Below are 18,441 nucleotides of genomic sequence, written 5' to 3' on the forward strand. Positions count from 1 at the left end.
ATCAAGTGTTCTGGGATTCCCATTCTTCTCAGAGTCAGCCATAGTTTGTTATGATCTACACAAATGCCTTTGCATAGTCAATGAAACATAGATAGACATTCCTCTGGTAGCCTTTATTTCCTTGGGCAACTTGGTTCCTCCCTTTGAACTGCAGTTTCTTTATCTTAAATTATCTAGATGAGCCCTAAGGTTGTTAGGTTATCAAGAGTTAGAATTCTAAAGAGAAACCCAGGGGATTAATCTTCCCCCAGGGTCATATGAAGTTTCTGGTATTTCCCTTTATTATTTATGGACACAGTGTCCGTGAAGGATTGTCAAGTTTGCTAAAAAAAGCTTTTTAAGTTTTTGAAAGACAGAGTTTGCAGGTCTGTAACAAATTCTGAGTGGCCTTGGGCAAATCTTTTCCTCTGGATCTTGCGCGGGGGATTTGGGGGTGTGTATTTGTTCCCCATACACTGGAACCTGGGCAGTGGCTTGAATGGCTGCCCTCACTTCCCCATCCACAATCCGGGTAGCTATGCCCGAAAGCAGGGTCATCGCCCATTTTCCATTCTGAGGTGCAATCGAAACTTCAATCAGCCGTGTGAGCCGAAGGCGGTTCCGCTTTGGAGGAGGTGGCTACAGGTGAGCTCTTAAAGGGCACGTCAAAGTCTGGGTACTACCTGAGCCTAAAGACTGGGGAGAAGACAAGCTGAAAGGAAGGAACGGGTGAATGAATGAATCTTTCCTCCTTACCCTTAAATGCACACACATTGGAAATTAGTCATTTAGTCTTTAAAAAAAAATTGTGCTACAACTCACTCTCACATTCTCACCAAATAAACAATTCTTCCTATTTAACTAATTGAAAACTCCCAAACTTCTTACTGTAGAAGGAATTCTGACTTCTAAAATCCGAGTACAAAGTGTAGAGGTGGCACCCCCGCCCTAACTCCTCCTCCTTTCCTTCTCCCAATCCCCCGTTCTCCCCACCCCCCACCAGACGTGGGTGGTGCAGCCTGCCCCTCCCCCAATACTAGTTTTTCCGATTGGGGACCTACCCCCAGGGCCACCGGGCACCATCGCCTGTCGCCGAGTCCGAAACAGCTCGTGTATCTACAACGTGTGTCCTCGATCCGGTGTGAGTCTTCAGACACGTCAACCCATCTGAACCCAGCGCAGTACTAGCTCGTACCCCGCGGATACACCGGTGGGTTCTGGGGCGAGGTAAAGGCATGCCCTTCTATAGGGCCACCGCGGACCACCTGTAGAGTGTGCATGTCAACTCCTTTGACCTCAGCGCCACTTCAGTGGCCGACCCTTTAAACGAGGAGATTGACTTGGGGTGTGCTCTCCGTGTCCTTCCACGAGATTCTCAATCCCCTCCAGGCCCTGCTCCCCCACTCTACTCAAAGGTAGCAGCGCTGAGAACCCCGGGCTCAGCGCGAGCCGCCTCCTCACTTCCCATTGGCTGAGAGGGTAGGGAAAGCAGTCACGTGGGGGCGCAGCAATCCAGCTCCGGGGCCGCCATCTTGGCGGAAAGTTTAGGGGGAGAGCGATTGGGGGCGCCGAAGGAGGCGAGGTTCCGGGGGGTGGGGCGACCAGCAAGGGAGAAGGCGAGCGGGCCATCGGGCTGCGGCGAGTGGGGAAGCCGCCGCGGTGTTCGAGAAGGTGGAAGAGGCTGCGGGGGTGCGGCCGCTGAGCGGAGCTCCTCCCCCGTCCCCTCACCCCCTCAGCTCGGCTCCTGGAGCCCCGGGCGGGGCGGGGGGCGTGGAGCGCAGGGCAGGGCGGGGAAGCCGCCCCGAGTCGGTTCGGAGCGCACCCCAGCTCCCAGCGCACGCCTCTCGCTGGAACTTTGTGGCGGAGCCGCAGGTGTGGGGGACTGCGGAGGCGTGCATGTGGGGCGCGAGGGCGTCGCGGAGAGCTGCCGCTGTCCTGCCCGGTCCCCGCTGGAGTAGCTCGGCGAAGAAAGGCAAGCGAGAGGAAGGGGCCAGAGCGGGTGGGGTGGGGTGATCCGGCCGACTGCTGCTCCGAGCGCTCCGGAGGCTGCTGGCCGCGGGGCCAAGGGTCGGAGCGTCTGCTGACCTCCCCCAGCAGGTGGGTCGGCTGCAGACTTCGGCGGGTTTGGGGAGGTGGCGCCGGGGCTGGGCGCTGAGTGTTCCTTGGAGAGGAGGAAGCTTTCGAGGAGAATTTGTAAGCATGCACTTCTGTTACCCCATAATTTGTAGGGGTACAGACCCTCCCTTTCCTCCTCCCTCCGGGGGTAAAAGCTAGAGTGATTGTCCGTGCTGGGGTTTGAATCTCTTTCTTCCACTTGGAAAAACTTTGCAAAGGTGGACTGTTCGGATGGGGGCTGGAGTTTTCTTATGTGAAGCGTCGGGAGAAAGGCTAGTTTAACTGCGACTCTGTTCGTTTCCCTGTTTTTGAAGGTGTCCTATTCCTGATTCTGGAGAAAAAATGCCGGTCCGGAAGCAAGGTGGGCATTGTTTTGGAACTCTTTCACCTTGTGGATGTCATTTGGTTTTCCCTGAGTCTCTTTTGCGATTGCTGTTTCAAGATGTTTGCCTAACTTTGATGAGACAGGACGATTGAGGGATTGGAAGCGTCACATTTCATATAAATTAGTGTTTACCTGAGTGTTGTTAAAAGTTTTTTTCTTGACAGCTTTCCAGTTACTACAGAGACATACAGTATTTGCTCCTGAAGTGTTGTTTTGTTTTTTTTTTTTTTTAAATCAGGTTATTTTAGCATGTCATCATTTACCTTTTACTAAAAACTGTATTGTGAGCTAATGTGGAATAACAGGTACTGATTTGAAAATACTTGGCATGTATAAAATGACAAATTGCAGAGTATATGCTTTTGCTTATCAGTTTATAGTTTGATCTTTTGGTACACAGTTACCTGTAAAAACTCATTAGAAACTATTCACATTTGTCCTTTTACTGCTTTCAGATAGCATATGTTAATTTCTTTCTTCTTAAAATAATTTTTAGGAACTATGTTTACATGTGCTGAGTAACATCAGTTGAGATGTCTTGCAGAATCATGTGTCTCTATTGCTAGTGAGTAATACTTTGCTGTAAAGATATTATTTTAAACACATCTTTTCTGTTCTCAGATACCCAGAGAGCGTTGCTGCTTTTGGAAGAATATCGATCAAAACTAAGTCAAACTGAGGACAGACAACTCAGAAGCTCCATAGAACGGGTTATCAATATATTTCAGAGCCACCTTTTTCAGGCTTTAATAGGTAAGCTTCAAAACTTTGTTGCCATTCTGCATCTGTTAGTCAATCTTCCTTTGAATTCTGGTTTTTTAAGATAAATCAAAGATAGTAGGGTGTTTGGTTTTCTGTGAGCCCTTCAACAACTGGAAAGTCTTCAGTAAGGTGTATGTTTTTTGATAGGCCAGTATCTTAAAAAATGTACAATAACTAAAATAATTTTCAACTAGGTTATTTCAGTGGTCTGTGATAAGAGTGTTTCATAACTTAAGCATATCACATTTTTGCTTTAAATATTTAAAAATGGAGGGAGGAGTTGTAAAAATGTTTCTGGACTCAAAAGGCAGTTAGCTAAGTTACTGTTCGTTTGGCTGTATATTTGATTTGCCATTCTCTAGAGCCCTGAAAAGTTCTCCTGAATTTAAGAACCTTCATTCCCTTAAGGTAGACTCCTGAGTAAACTTCTCATGGAGTCAGAATGTTAGACTGGAACATGATCTTACAAATAATCTTAATACCTTAATACCTTAATAATATAGACAAGAAAATTGAGGCAGAAATTTAGTCTTAAATGTAACTTAAATTTGAGACTGTTTTAAAAAAGAACCTTCCTAATGGTCATTCTGAATTCTCTTCTTGTCATTGCCATTAATTGAATGAACTTACACATGTTAGTAAATATTTTCTAGGCCACTGTGTTAACTGTGGAATGTGAGTAGTGAAATAGAACAGTGGTTTTTAAACAAAGCACATTTGCTTTTAAGTAGCTAGATCATTTTTAAATCAAAATCTTAACATTTTGTACATAAGCTCTTGGTATATAAAGTAAGGTGCTCTGATTTAACTCGTCTTCCTATCCTGAATAGTTTTCAAAACAATGAATTAGATTTATCCTTTTCATTTCTAAAATGGATTTTTTAAAAAAGTCACTAATTTTATAGCATACACTTTCACAATAACACCTAACACTTCATTGCTTTACTTAATCAGTATCTCCCAAGCAAAGAGTACATTTATCAGATGACAGAGTCAATGCTTGTGTGATTGGAAGACTACCTTCAAGTTAGTGTGCTTTGGTAAATAATTTATTGTTAGATTGACACTGCTAAATTTGCTTTAGAAATAGGAAAAAAAATTTAAGATTTCACATGATGCAATTGAATACTTTTGAAAACTTATTTATTTGAGTGAACATTTACAGGGTAGATTCTAGTCTATGACACTGCTTACAATTCCCACTTAAATAATTTTTAAAAATTTAATTTTATTAGATATTTTAAAAAACATGCATAAAGCTGTAGAGTAAAATATCACGTCTTCAACCTATTTTTAAAATGATCCACATTTTTCCATTTGTAAGCTGGTAGACTTCAGAATTGGACTTCTGAGGCAGAAAGTGACAAAAGAGCACCAAAAGAAAAAGCATTTTCAATTATTTGGTTTACTAAATTTCGTGGTTGCTGTGATGCTGAAGACTGTGACAGTGATGTGCCAGTCGTGGTAATGGGTACCACGTGGGTGGGCAGTGTTGGCTGGAGCTTCCCAACTAAAACAAGCCTGGAAGCAGGAGCGGCATCCACTTCTGAAATGGCTTGCCTCCAGAAACTCTATGTATGAACAGTACTCAGGCCTTCAGTTCATAGGGTCACTATGAGTCGGCTGTGACTCGATGGCACCTAACAACAATAACAAATTACCATTAGGCTCAGTGTATTATAAATAGGGAAAAAATTGTATGGCTAATATGGCCCCATTCACGTGTGTGTATATCCTTTTGTATGTGATGGCTGAAGGCTGTAACTTAAGTAAATGGTTTAATGAAACGGAAGCTGTGTTTCCTAGAGTCCTCCATAAATTGGCGTGAATTTGCTATGTTTGGAGGGATTTTTTTTTATACTGCCTTGCCTATTGTAGGTTTTGAATGTACTCATTCATTCTTTTGTGTATTTTAATTTTAAGAGCGTTAGTTTTCCAAGTAAGTTTATTCTTATAAATCTTACTTATATGATTTAAGTTGTTGTAAATTTATTTTGGCATTTAAAGTTATTTATATTTTAATGCTTCATAGGATGTGGTTTTCAGATTTTGCTGTAATTTAAAGGAATAGATTATAGGAGTTTTGAAGTGGATAAAATTAATAGAGATTTTTTTGAGATTGTAGTGCAGATTCTTACCACTAAGCCATCAGAGCTCCCTATAATTAGTAGAGATTTTGTGCATTTTTATAGTGTAATTGAATTGTTAACACTGGTGGTGCTGTGTTAAAGCAGTTAGCTGCTAATCAAAAGGTTTGAATCTCCTAGCTGCTCAGTGGTGAAAGATGAGACATTCTGCTTCTGTACAAATTTACAGCCCCTGTGAGGGTCAGACCTACTCTGTCATGCGGAGCCACTTACAGTTGGAATTGACTTGATGCTGATTAGTTTTTGAGTTGTTGTTGTATAATTGAATTGTTGATATTGCTAAATTAATAAAGACATCCTATTATGTTTGTTGAAATTGAGTTATTTCATTAGCTTCTATTGCTTTTCTCAGTCTGAGTTTCGAGGCCAGTAAGATTTTCTTTGTGCTTTACCCTTGTGCCATTGACTTGGAAATATGTCACAATGTGCTTTAAACTTGTAAATTGCTTTTAGCTAGAATCCATTGTTGCATTAGTGTTTAATGAAAAATCCTAGTTTAACTGTCTTTTCCTTCAGTCTATATATTCTGCCTTCTGAACTGGTATCATAAACCATAGTGTTACAGGAGATAAAGGTCTTAACCACTTGAGGGTTTGAAAATCATTGAGTCTTGACTTTTGGAAATCTTTGGAAATCATTCGGTGCTTAGGTTACAGAGAAAATGACCAGTTGCTTGAGATGCTGAGTTTCTTTGGACTTGGGTTTAGCATTGGTTGTTTATTTTCTGGCTGGTAGTTTGTATTGATGTTTTTAATGTGGTTTAAAAAACTTTTAACATTCTGAAGGTTAAGCACTTTGAATCTATCAGCTTCTCCTCAGGGGAAAGGTGTGAAGTCTGCTTTCTAAGAATTATTGTTGTTGTTTTGTGCTGTCCAGTCAGAACTGACTCATCGCTGACGTCCCCAGTGAATTTTCAGAGATTGCAAATTGCACCGAATGAGATCGCCCATCTTTCTCCTTTGGGTTCACAGCATACATCCTTTACCACTAGGCAACATTAGAACCTTGGAAACTATGGGGATAGTTCTGCTCTCTTCTAAAGAAATTAAGCTTTGGGAAAAATCTGCTGAAGAGCAAGAATGTCGGGTTAAAGGATAAGGCACACCAGATCCAAGCCATAATCTTTTAAATTGTTTCATGTCTACCTGAAAGTTGGACCTTGAATCAGGAGACAGAAGAAGAATGAATGTCTTGGAATTATGGTGTTGGCAAAGAGTATTGAATACATCAAGGACTGTCAAAAGAACAAACAGATCTGTCTTCAGGAGTGCAACCAGATGCTCCTTAGAGGCAAGGAATGTGAACCTTATCTTACATTCTTTGGGCATGTAGTCAGGAGGAGCCAGTCCTTAGAAAAAGACAACATGGTGGGAAAGGTGGGAGTCAGAGAAAGAGAGGAAGGCCCTCAACAGGATAGATTGACACAGTGACTGTAATAATGGTTGGCTTGAGCAGGTAGAGAATATGAGGATGGTACAGGACAAGGATTATTTCCTTTTTGCTGTTCATAAGGTCTCTGTGAGTCATATCACCTGACAACAATTCTGCTTTTATAATTAGGGAACAATTTATAATTTTAAGAGAATGTTATGTGCCATTGAGTCGCCTGCAACTCATAGTGACCTTATGTACAACAGCTCTGCAGCGTACCCTGTCCCGAACCAGTCTCACTCTGACACACCTACCCCCATTGCCTTACTTATTATATCAGTTCATCTCATCTAGGGTCTTCCTCTCCTGTGCTGTTCCTCCATCCTTCTAAGCATGATGTCCTGCTCTAAGGGTCAGTCCCTCCTGGCCACATCCCCAAAGTATAGAACATTAAAAATCCTGACTGTATTAATAGTAGTTGTTATGTGTTGTCAAGTTGGAACCAACTCATAGCTGACTCAGCATTGGATTTTCAGAGGCAGTTTACTTGCATGGGAGGAGATTACTTTTCTTTCTTCTGTGGAGCAGCTTGTAGATTTGAACCATGTGACTTTGGGTTGGCAATGCAACAGTGCCTTACTACTAAGCAAGCAGAGCTCCAGTAGTTGTAGTTAAAACCAGTGCCTGGACACAATGAACCTTTACTATTCCATCAGTTCTAAGCACCATCTGTCTGCCCAGTCCTATTAACTAGTAACCGGTGAAAGAGAGTAGGTCCAGATAGTAAAAGGAAAAAAGCAGCAGTGCCTTTATGAGTTCAGTTTGTATTCCTAATCTTATTTGTCACTTAGGCTAGTGGAGATACTTTCTTTTTCTTTCTCATTTGAATGAAGGTTTACAAATAATACTAGTTTTTCCTTTAATCATTCATGCTCATTTTGTTTTATAACAGTGATTATCATTTGTTAACTGTCATTAATTACAATGTCTAATCAGTCCCTTATTGTGTCTTACCTTTCCTGTCACTCTGTTGATTAATTTTTACCTTCCTTTCCCTCCTTGTTAAACTTAATTGGACTTTTTTTTTTTTGTGATTGACTTACTCAGTATAATTTGTTATAGATTCATCATGTTAGGCAATATTTCTTGTATTTTTGAGTTTTGTTTTTTTTTTCTTTTGCTTTCAAATCGGAATTGACTCATAGCTGACCCTCTTGTGGATTTTCAGAGGCAGTTAATTGCTTGGGAAGAGATTGCCCATCCTCCTCTCTCGAAGCATCTTGTGGATTTGAATATTGTGCCTTTGGGATTGCAGTGCAGCTTCTTTCCACTAGGCCACAGAGCTCTCTAGTGAGGCATAACACTTCTTCTCTACAGGTTCTGTAGCTTTTGCCCCTTGATGTACACTTGGGTTGTCACTCTTAGCTATTGTATATAACACAGTTGCAGTACGCTTGGGTGGTATGTGTATATCTGTTTTGTTGCAGCTTTTATTTCTTTGGAGCATATGCCAAATAGTAAGATTTCTGCAACAAATAGTATTTTCCCAGCTCTCTAAGGTTGTACCACTAAATTGTTTCTTTACAGTCAAATACTTATAAACTTAGCTCTAAAAAAATTTTCATGTGCTGCATATTTGTTTAAAATTTAATTCTAAAACATGTTTTTTGGTAACTGCATACATATAATATATATATAGTTTTTCTGTAAATGGCAGATACAAGTTTACTGTAGTTTGCATTGTATTACTATTTTTTACACTGTTGTTTATGGGGTCACTATGAGTTGTGGGCAATTTCATGCCACCAAGAACCACAGCACTTATACTTGAAAATGTTTTGAGTAAAGCAGACAGGGTATGCCTTGAGTACAGACAGAGCTCAAATGTTCAGGTACATGGTAGTTACAGGCCATTCCTGATTCTAAAGTCTCTCTGGCATCTGGGACTACTGTGGTAGTTAGAGATTACATATTTGTCTAAACCCCTTATATTTTTCTTTCTTTTTTTTTAAAAATTAATTTTAATGAAAGTTTAGGGTTTCCAGCCATTCATTGTTGCCCTTTTCTCCCTGCCCACCCCTCCCCCACACTTCTTTCTTCTCATTGAAAAGTAAAAGAAAACTTTCATTGTTAGGCAGTCCCTCCAAGTCCACTCCACTGTGCAGCCTTTATTCTGGACTCCTCTATGACAATAATACCCAATCATATATCTCTTTTAAACAGTTCTCTCCCTCATCTGTTTCAATACAGTATACATCATTCCTCTTCTCCTTCTCTTCCCTCAACCCCAATGTTAGTCCCGTTTTACAACAGTGGCACTATGCAATATTTGTCCTTTTGTGACTGAGATGTTTCACTCAGCATAATGTCCTCTGTGGTCACCCATTTTGAATAATATTTCATGAGTTCCTTGTTTTTCAATGCTGCATAGTATTCCATTGTGTGACTATACCAGAGCTTCTGTATCCATTCATTTATTGATGGGCACTTGGGTTGTTTCCAGCTCTTTGCTATTGTGAACAAAGCTGCAGTATACATGAATGTACATATATCTGCTTGGGTGGCAGTTATGGTTTATTTAGGGTAAATTTCCAGTAGTAGAATTGCTAGGTCAAATGCTATTTCTATTTCCACCTTTTTGAGAACGTGCCAGACTGCCTTCCATAGTGGTTGCACCGTTTTACACTCCCACTAAGAGTGAATAAGAGTTCCAGTTTCTCCACAACCTCGCCAGCATTTGATGTTTGCTGTTATGTTAAATTTTGCTATTCTTACTGTGGTGAGATGATATCTCATAGTTTTGATTTGCATCTCTCTTAGAGCTAGGGATATTGAACATTTCTTCTTGTGTTTGTTTGCGATGTGAATGTCATCTTTGAAGTGTCCATATCCTGTGCCCATTTTTCAATTGGGTTATTGACCTTGTGGTGTAAACCCCTGATATTTCTTAATAGCACCAAAGAACTCTGTTCTTCCTGTGCTTAGGAGAAAAATTGGGCTAACGATTAGGCTGGCTTTAGAGACTTCAGTACATTGTCATATTATTTGCTATATATGATTTTTTTTTGTTTGATTTTAATTGAGGATGATGCACTACGTTCTCAGTGTATGCTTTAGTTTGAATAAAGTGACTCTTTATGCCTGCCCAGGTAAAGCTATTCAGTTCTCCCGTTAAAGCTTCTCTTTGAAAATAAACTTGTGATTAGAGGCTGATTATTTTAATGAGTTCTTTTTTTTATCCTCAGTTTTTCTTATTTTAATAAAAATTATAGTTCTTCATTTAGAGAAACAAATGGCTTTGGAGATGAAACTTTTCTCAAAGAAACTGAAATAATGGTATATTTAGTCTGCAATAAGTAACACGTTTATTTTCATCCTGTTTTTTAGTTCTGAAGATCTTGAAAAGTATTAGATAGGTAATGTAATACTACTTCTTATTTCATAATTCTAGCTCAGTTCTCTGTTATTAGCTTGGTAAAATTGAAATTTGTAAATTGGATTTCAAAATATGACTAATTTTAAGTGTATGCAAAACAGTAATGGCTGGCATTTGTTGAGGACTTTTATGTGCCAGTGCAGGTGCTTGAAATGAATTATTTCATCTAATCATCATAACTATCTTATAGGTTAGAAAAAGGAGGCACTGAGATTATATTTTTTAACCAAGGACTTTCATATACTAACTTGTAGGGTTAGAAATTAAAATATAATCTGAATCCAGACCGACTTCTGACCTCCAACCATTAAAAGCGTTTGAATGTTTCAAAGTCATTCTGATGAAGTTGTATCATTTAATACAGTGAGTGTTAAGTACACTAATAACAATTGAAAGCTCTGGCGTAGGGGTAAGAAGCTGGCCTCAATCCCAAAGCTACACAGTTCTAATCTACCAGCTGCTCCAGAGAAGGATGAATAGTGTCTTCCTGTGCAATTAACTGCCTCTGAAAACCTGTTGGTGGATCAGCTCTGGGTCGGTACCAACTTGAAGGCACATATCAACAATAGCATTTAAAACATGCTGGTATTTGTGATCAGTGGTTTTTATTGTAAGCCACTTATTTTGAAACGGTATTTCTAATGATGAAAGATATATTTACATATTTTTAAAAATCTATTTACAGTGTTTGAGCATTTCCAGCAATGGTGTTAAAATGTCAACATTTCTTTCAGAAATTTGAGAGGAAGGATTTGCTTATTATTAGTCCCATTGGTGGTATATTTTAGTCTCTTGCTAACTGTGTGTGTACCTTTGCAGGGTTGGTTTGGGAAAGGGAAGTTTATATAACAGCATATGGATTGGACTGTTGAATAAAGCTTGATGGAGTTGTAGGAAAATGTCATTATAAACTTTTTAGTTAGTAATTTTGGTTGAGTTATCTGCTGATAGATTTGCTTACAGCATTCATGTACTACTTTGATAATACTGAATCTTGAATTCTATGTAGAATATTGGAATCACAGAGCTGTGAAAGCATCTAAACGTTTTTCCTAGTCTGAGCTATTTCACCTATGTAGGCTTAAGATTTTTCCAGTACAAGATCCACTCTCGAGCTCAGTATAGCATTTTAATTTAGTTTGTCATATTCAGTGACAAATCCAGATTGATATCTTTTTCAATCTGGAAACATTTCTACAGTCTTTTTTCCTTTGTATTTTATAACATTGACATTTTGAAAAACAGTTCCCTTCATTTTAACTTTTTTTGTATGTTCCTTTTTTTAGGATTTGTCTAGGGTTTACTTACTCATGATTAGATTGAGGTTATTTTGGGTTAGGATTTTACCAACCCAGAGGCACACATTGTCATCTTCCCTTCTTTGATAATGGTATTTTTAACATTTAGTTATTATCTATAGCTGTAGTTCCCTCCTTGTGACATATAAACATTATGTAAGGGAGATACTTTAATACCATGTACATACCCTCCTTAATAAAATTTGTCATAGATTTAGCACTGCATTGGATCGTATTTATATTGTATTTCTCCTCATGATCTTGTAACTTCTATTAGAAAACTGGTAAAACTGTGCAGATAGTATTTTGTAGGGATTTGTTGCTGCTGTTGTTAGGTGCTATTGAGTCAATAACGACCCATAGCAACCCTATGAATAAATATGAATCCTGCCCTATTCTTAAAATCTCTGACAAACTCGAACTCATTGCTGCAGTCACTGTGTCATTCCACTTGATTGAGGGTCTTCCTCTCTTGTGGTAATGTCCCTCCAAGCATAATGTCCTCTCCAAGGTATAGCCTCTCCTAGCAATATGCCCAAACCATCTGAGATAAGTTTTATTATCTTTGACTCCAAGAAGCACTCTGGCTGTACCTTCTCCAAGACTTGGATCTGTTTGTCCTTTTGGCAGTCCATGGGATATTCAGAACTTTTATTCCGAGACCACAGCTCAAAGGCATCAATTCTTTTTCTGTCCTTATTAGTCATTGTCCAGATCTTAGCAACATAGCAGGTGACTAGAAACACCATAGCCAGAACCAGGCACACCTTACTCCTCAAACTAACATCTTTGCCCCTCAGTATTTGGATCTGTTCCTGACTGTGGACTTTGCCATTACAATACCTCTTCTGCTGATTTCCTAACTGCTCGTACCGAGTGTACTGATTGTAAATACAAGTAAGATGAAATGGTTGAAAGTTTGAATCACTTCTACATTTGAGAATTTTTTTTCTTTGATATTGAGATACCATCCATATTGCCTTATGGGGCAAGACCACACAAAGTGTGTGGAACTGTGATGGGAGGATTGCTAAGTTTTTATATCCTGCTGGCCTTAAAGTGAACCATACCAAAGCCACTTGGGATGAAGGGACCATCATTTTTCACCATGAAAGGGAGACAGGAGTGGTGTCCTTTGGACCTGAGGTACCGAAAATGGCTTAAACTCGGCAGATGGGGAGAGGACATGTGTGTGAGCACTGTAATATCAGAAACAGGACAAGAAGTGGCAGCAAAGTGATAAGAGCAGAACTAGGAAACCAGCATGAGATAATACAGTGGGTTTCCCAGCCTGTGGATCCAGGTTGCTTCCAGTGTGTATCCCATCCTACAGAGCAAGAGAGCTGAGCGCCTCAGAGGCTTACTGGTGGAGTGGAATCGTTTTAGGGAATTTATTGGTGAAACTGAAGAGCTCTGTAACACTACCAAAGCCAAGCAGAGGCTGAGGGCCAAACAGAGGTCTGCTAGTGGTCAGGGTTGCAAAAAAGTCTGTTGTATTTGAAGAACTATATTCCAAGTCATGCCTGATCCTAAATTGTAACCTACTTCAGTAAAACAAAATTCTCACCATGGGATCAATAAGGCAACATTTTGATAGATGGAGAAAAGGTTGAAGTTATCAACAGTTTCATTTTACTTAGATCCACAGCCAACACCCATGGTAACAACAGTAAAAAAATAAAACACAAAAGACATGTTGCATTGGGAGAATCTTCTGTTAAAGACATGTGCAAAATGCTGAAGAGCAAGGATATCAGTTTAAAGACTAAGAGGCATGTCTTTGAAGCCATGATATTTTCAGTTACTTTCTGTCAGAAATTTGGACAGTGAATAAAGAGAACAGAAGAATTGATGCCTTTAAATTGTGGTATTGGAGAATACAGAATGTAAAGAATATGAACTGCCAAAAGAGCAAACAAGTTTGCCTTGGAGGAAATGCAACCAAGGAGCTCCTTGGAGGCAAGGGTGGTAAAATTTTGTCTCACATATGAGGACATGTTGTCAGGAGAGGCCAGCCCTGTGAAAAAGACATCATGCTGGGCAGGGTGGAGAGTCAGAGAACGAGAGGAAGACCCTCAAGAAGATGGATTGACGCAGTAACTCTTAACAGTGGGCTGGAGCATTTCAGAGATAGACTATGATGCAGGACAAGGCAAAATTCAGATCTGTTGTATTCATAGGGTTGCTATTAATCGTAGTCGACTTGATGGCATTAACAGCAACTATGACTGTGTTATTTTTAATTTCTTTTAAATTTATTGACAGAGTTCGAATACATTGTTTTTTACACCGAATCTTTCCATTTCCTTCACCCCTCGACAATTGCATTATTAAATCTCATAATGTGATTATGGTGTATAAGTTCTGTGTGGCCATTGCAGTGAATAATCAGACTCAGCAGGAGTTGTGGTATAGTTCTCATGAGAAATGTTTCTAATTCATAGTCTACATATCTTTGGTATTTGAATATACCAGATGCTCCGCAGTCTCCTCCCATTATGATTTATAGCTTTGGGAGCCTGGTAAAGGGTCACTACAAATTGGAACTGACTGATTCAGTGGCACTGAGAATTAGGAGAGATGGAAAGGACAGGTGGTGTCATAATTGGTTAAAAGAAAAAAGGTATAATGTGGAGGTATGTCTCACCTCTACCTCACAGCAGTCAACTATGGACTGTTGGTCCTAATAATAATTGTCCTCATCCTGTGAGGCTAGATAAGTAGGTTTGGTGCTCCCATATCACAGCTTTATTTATTTATGTATTTTTTTTAATTGAGGTAGAGTTTACAATCATACCAGTTTTTCATTTAATCACTTGTACACATTTTATAATATGAATTACAGTTGATTAATGGGATTGATTTATTATAATGTCTAATCAGGCTCTGAGGTCCAGTGATATAATTCATAGGAAGTTGTACTGTTAACCGAAAGGCGATCTTCTGTGGTCGTTCTAATCCACCAGCAACACCACAGGAGAATGATGGACAGTCTCTAGTCTGTCTAAAACCTGCTGGAGGAATCAGTTCTAACTCTATAGTAGTTACTTTGAATCAACCTCTTACTCCATTTCTCTTTAACCTTGTTGTTAGGTGCTGTCAAGTTGAGTAAGACTGTGAACAACAACTCTGAACCCTGACCTATCCTGTGCCAACATCACAATCTAGAACACATTTGAACGCATAGCTGCAGTCACTGTCAGTCCACCTGGTTGAGGGTCTTCCTCTCCTTCACCATCTTTCCACCTTTCCAAAATGATGTCCTCCAAGGAATAGCCTCTCCTAGCAACATGCCCAAAATATGTGAGACAAAACTTTGCTATTTTTGCCTCCAAGAAGCACTCTGGCTGCACTTTTTCCAAAACTAATCTGTTTATTTTGATAGTCCATGGCATATTTAGTACTCTTCTCCAACACCGCAGCTGAAAGGCATCAGTTCTTCTTCTGGCATCCTTAGTCATTGTTCTCTGATGCAAAGCAAGTGATTGAAAAGACCATGGTCTGGGTCAGGCATATCTTAGTCCTCAAACTAAAAACATAGCTCCTCAGTGACTTGGAGAGGTCCCTGACTGTAGAATTTGCCAGTGCAGTACATCTCCTAATCTTTTTTTTCTCCCCCCTAATCTCTTGACCACTGGTGCCAGGTGTTATTGATTGTGAATCCAAGTTAGATGAAGTCATTGACAGTTTAAATCTTTTTTTCTCTCTATCATGATGTTGCCTATGGGTCCAGTGGTGACAGTTTTTTTCTTGGCATTGAGATGCAATCCATATTGAAGGCTGCAGTATTAGAGCAACAAGTGTTTCAAGTCTTCCTCACTTTCACCAAGCAAGTTTCTGCCCTCTGGGTATCAAAATTTATTGTTGAGTCTTCCTGCCACACTTCTTCATGAAGTCCAGCTTCTTGAATAATTTGCTCAGCATACAGATTGAGTAAGTACTGCGAGAGTATACAACCATGGAGCATTCCTTTTTTGCATTTTAAATCATGTAGTTCTCCCTTGCTCTGTTCACACAACAGCCTCTTAGTCTAGGTACAGGTTTTGTCTGAGCACAAGTGTTCTGGGATTACCATTTTTCTCAGTGTTAGCCATTATTTGTTATGTTCTACACAGTTAAACACCATTGAATAGTCAACAGTGCAACTAAACATTGTTCTGGTATTCTCTGCACTCACCAAGGATTCATCTGACATCAGCAATGATCTCCTTTCACCTAATTTATCTATTTATTAATTTCTACTCCTCTCTTCTGATTCTTGTTTTCCCTTCAAGATTGATTTTGTCTTGTCCTTTTATGGCTGACTTATATCACTGAGCATAATTTATTCTAGATTCATTCATCTTATGCAGTATTTCACCAGTTCTGATTCATATTTTAAGTTAGGCATAATACTCTAATATAGTTTCTGTAGCCATTCATGCATTATGTACTCTTAGGTTGTTTCTCATTCTCTGTTCTTAGAAATAATGCTGCAGTAAACATGAGTGTGCTCGTATAATTTTATGTTGCATCTCTTATTTCTTTGGAACATATGCCTAGTAGTCAGATTGCTTGGTCAAGTGGTACTTCTTTCTTTAGCTTTCTTTTATGATTGCACCATCTCTCCACAACCTCATCAGTGTTTGTTACTTGATGGTTTATTAAATGTTGCTATTTTTACCAGATGATAACAATATTTTTGTTATGATTTGCTTCTCTCTAATAGCTAATGATCAAAGGTATTTCTCTGTGTTTGTTGGCCATCCTAAGCCTTTCTATTCATGTCTTCTGCCCATTTTGTAATTGGGTTGGTTTATCTTTTTATTCTTAAGGTGTTGGATTTTTCATAAATTTTATTTTTTTTCTATAATTATATTTTATTTATTTTCATAAACATTTACAGAGATTTTGGGCTTCCACTCATTCACCGCTACACCATTCTCTCTACCCTCCTCCCAGTTTGTTCTTGTCCAAATGCCACAGTGCTTGTCAAAGCCAGTTCTGATTAATCTTCTTTGTCAGTGTGTCCTTTGCCATTCCCTATCACTCCTCCCTGAGAGAGACTTCACCCTGATTCATAAGGAAAAGGGGATGGCGTATTCTCTTAGCTACTTCCTGCTGAAAAGGGACGCTGTGGGTTTCAGGGTGAAGATCTTCTCTCACTACTCTAAAGGGCCCCTTTGGCGGTAGGAAACACATAGACTATTATGGAGATTGATTTTGGAATTTAGATGCACTCTTATTGATTGTGCTTGGCTATACATGTTCATATCCTTGAAGATGTATCATGGGGGTGTTGCAACCTAGAAGACACAAATTTGACTAACAAGTTATAAGTACATGAGTCCAAAAATTATGGAAAAGTAAAAGAAAAGATTCTTTCATTGTTTTACAAACCCTCCCCCAGGTCCCCTCCACCATGTAGCCCTCGCTCTAGACTCCTGTGATGACAGAAACACCCAGTTATATATCTCTTTTAAACAGTTCCCTCCCTCCTCCGCCTCAGTGCAGCACACAGTTCCCTCCCTCCTCCGCCTCAGTGCAGCACACATCATTGAACCCATCTTACTCAGTCTCTCCCCAACCCCAAGGACAGTCCCATTCTACAACAGTGGCATCATGTAATATTTGTCCCTTTGTAACTGGGATATTTCACTCAGCATAATGTTCTCCAGAGTCAACCATTTTGAATAATATTGCATGGATTTTTCATAAATTTTAGAGATAAGTCTCTTGTCACATGTGCCCTTGCCAGATATTTTCCCCAGTCTGTAAGTTGTTTTTTCTTTTCTTTTTTCTTTTTTTTTTGTTTGACTGTTTCGGAAGTCTTTCGATTTAATTGTTAGGAGGTCCCAGGCATCTGGTTTATTTTATGAATTGTGCATTTTTTGTTATGTTTTGATAGTCTATGCCATTGATTTGGGCTCCTGTTTGCCCCAGTTTTTTCTTTGATGATCTTTATTTTTTAAGGTTTTCTACGATGGTCCTTGATCCATCTTGAGTTAGTTTTTATAAACTGTAGGATATGTAAGTCTTGTTTTAATTTTCTTCCAATAGATAGCTAGTTTTGCTAGCACTATTTGTTAAGAAATTGTCTTTTCTTCACTTAATGAATTCTATCTCCTTGACAGAGATCAGAAGGATCCATAGGTGGATGGATTTACTTCCGTGTTCTCATTTCTGTTAAGTTGGTCTATGTACCCATCACTGTATTAGTACCAGACTGTCTTGATTACTGTGGATGTGTAGTAGGCTTGGAGATCAGTGATTTTCTTCTTTAGTAGTAGTTAGCTTTTCAGATCATTTTGTTGGAAGTTTTTCTCTCTTTAGTTGACCCGCTACCTTTCCCAGCATGTTTTTTTCCAGGAGTGGCCACTCCTGACAATATCCTAAATGTGAAGTTTTATTCTCCTTGCCTTGAATGAGCACCCTGATTGTGCTTCTATCAAGACATATTTGTTTGTTCTTTTGGCAGTCCTTGAGACAGTCGTCTTTAGCAACACTACATTTCAAAGGCATCAATTCTATTTTGGTTATCCTTAATCATTTCCCAACTTTCAGATGCAAAGGAAACATTCGAAAATATTGTGGCTTGCCTCAGTCACACACTAGTCTTCAGTGTGACATCCTTGTTCTTTAACACTTTAAAGAGACTCTTGTTCGCAGATTGCCCCAGTGAAACATGTCTTTTGCTTTCCTGACTGCTATGAGTATTGACACTTGAAAAGGTCATTGAAAGAGAGGAAGACCTTTGAAAAAATGGATTGACACATTGACTGCAGCAGTAGGCTCAGGTGTGTCAGAGATGATGAGGATAGCACAAGATAGGACAAAGTTCAGAACTATTGTTTGTAAGATACTCGACAACATCTAACAACAAAAAAAATAATAAGAGTGTTGATTGTGGATCGAGAAATCTTTGAAAACTCTATTTTTCTCTATCATGATATTGCCTATTGGTCAAGG

General features: G+C 39.4%; 1 protein-coding gene across 5 annotated transcripts in view; it reads left to right on the top strand.

Annotated features, from left to right (window-relative positions):
• Positions 1 to 2,414: 2,414 nt before the first annotated feature.
• Positions 2,415 to 18,441, top strand: part of DLG1 (discs, large homolog 1 (Drosophila)) — a 266,080-nt gene continuing 250,053 nt past the window's right edge. For 3 of the 5 annotated variants that reach the window (XM_006884182.1, XM_006884180.1, XM_006884183.1), the window contains exons 1-2: positions 2,415 to 2,455; positions 3,101 to 3,232. In XM_006884182.1, coding sequence (XP_006884244.1) covers positions 2,437 to 2,455; positions 3,101 to 3,232 — 151 coding nt within the window. In that variant the 5' untranslated portion in view covers positions 2,415 to 2,436. The remainder of the gene's footprint in view (positions 2,456 to 3,100; positions 3,233 to 18,441) is intronic. The other 2 variants (XM_006884181.1, XM_006884184.1) reach the window with 1 other exon arrangement.

Source organism: Elephantulus edwardii, unplaced genomic scaffold (assembly GCF_000299155.1).
Source record: "Elephantulus edwardii isolate Elephantulus edwardi_28Jun2011 unplaced genomic scaffold, EleEdw1.0 scaffold00032, whole genome shotgun sequence".
Classification (NCBI taxonomy): Eukaryota; Metazoa; Chordata; class Mammalia; order Macroscelidea; family Macroscelididae; genus Elephantulus; species Elephantulus edwardii.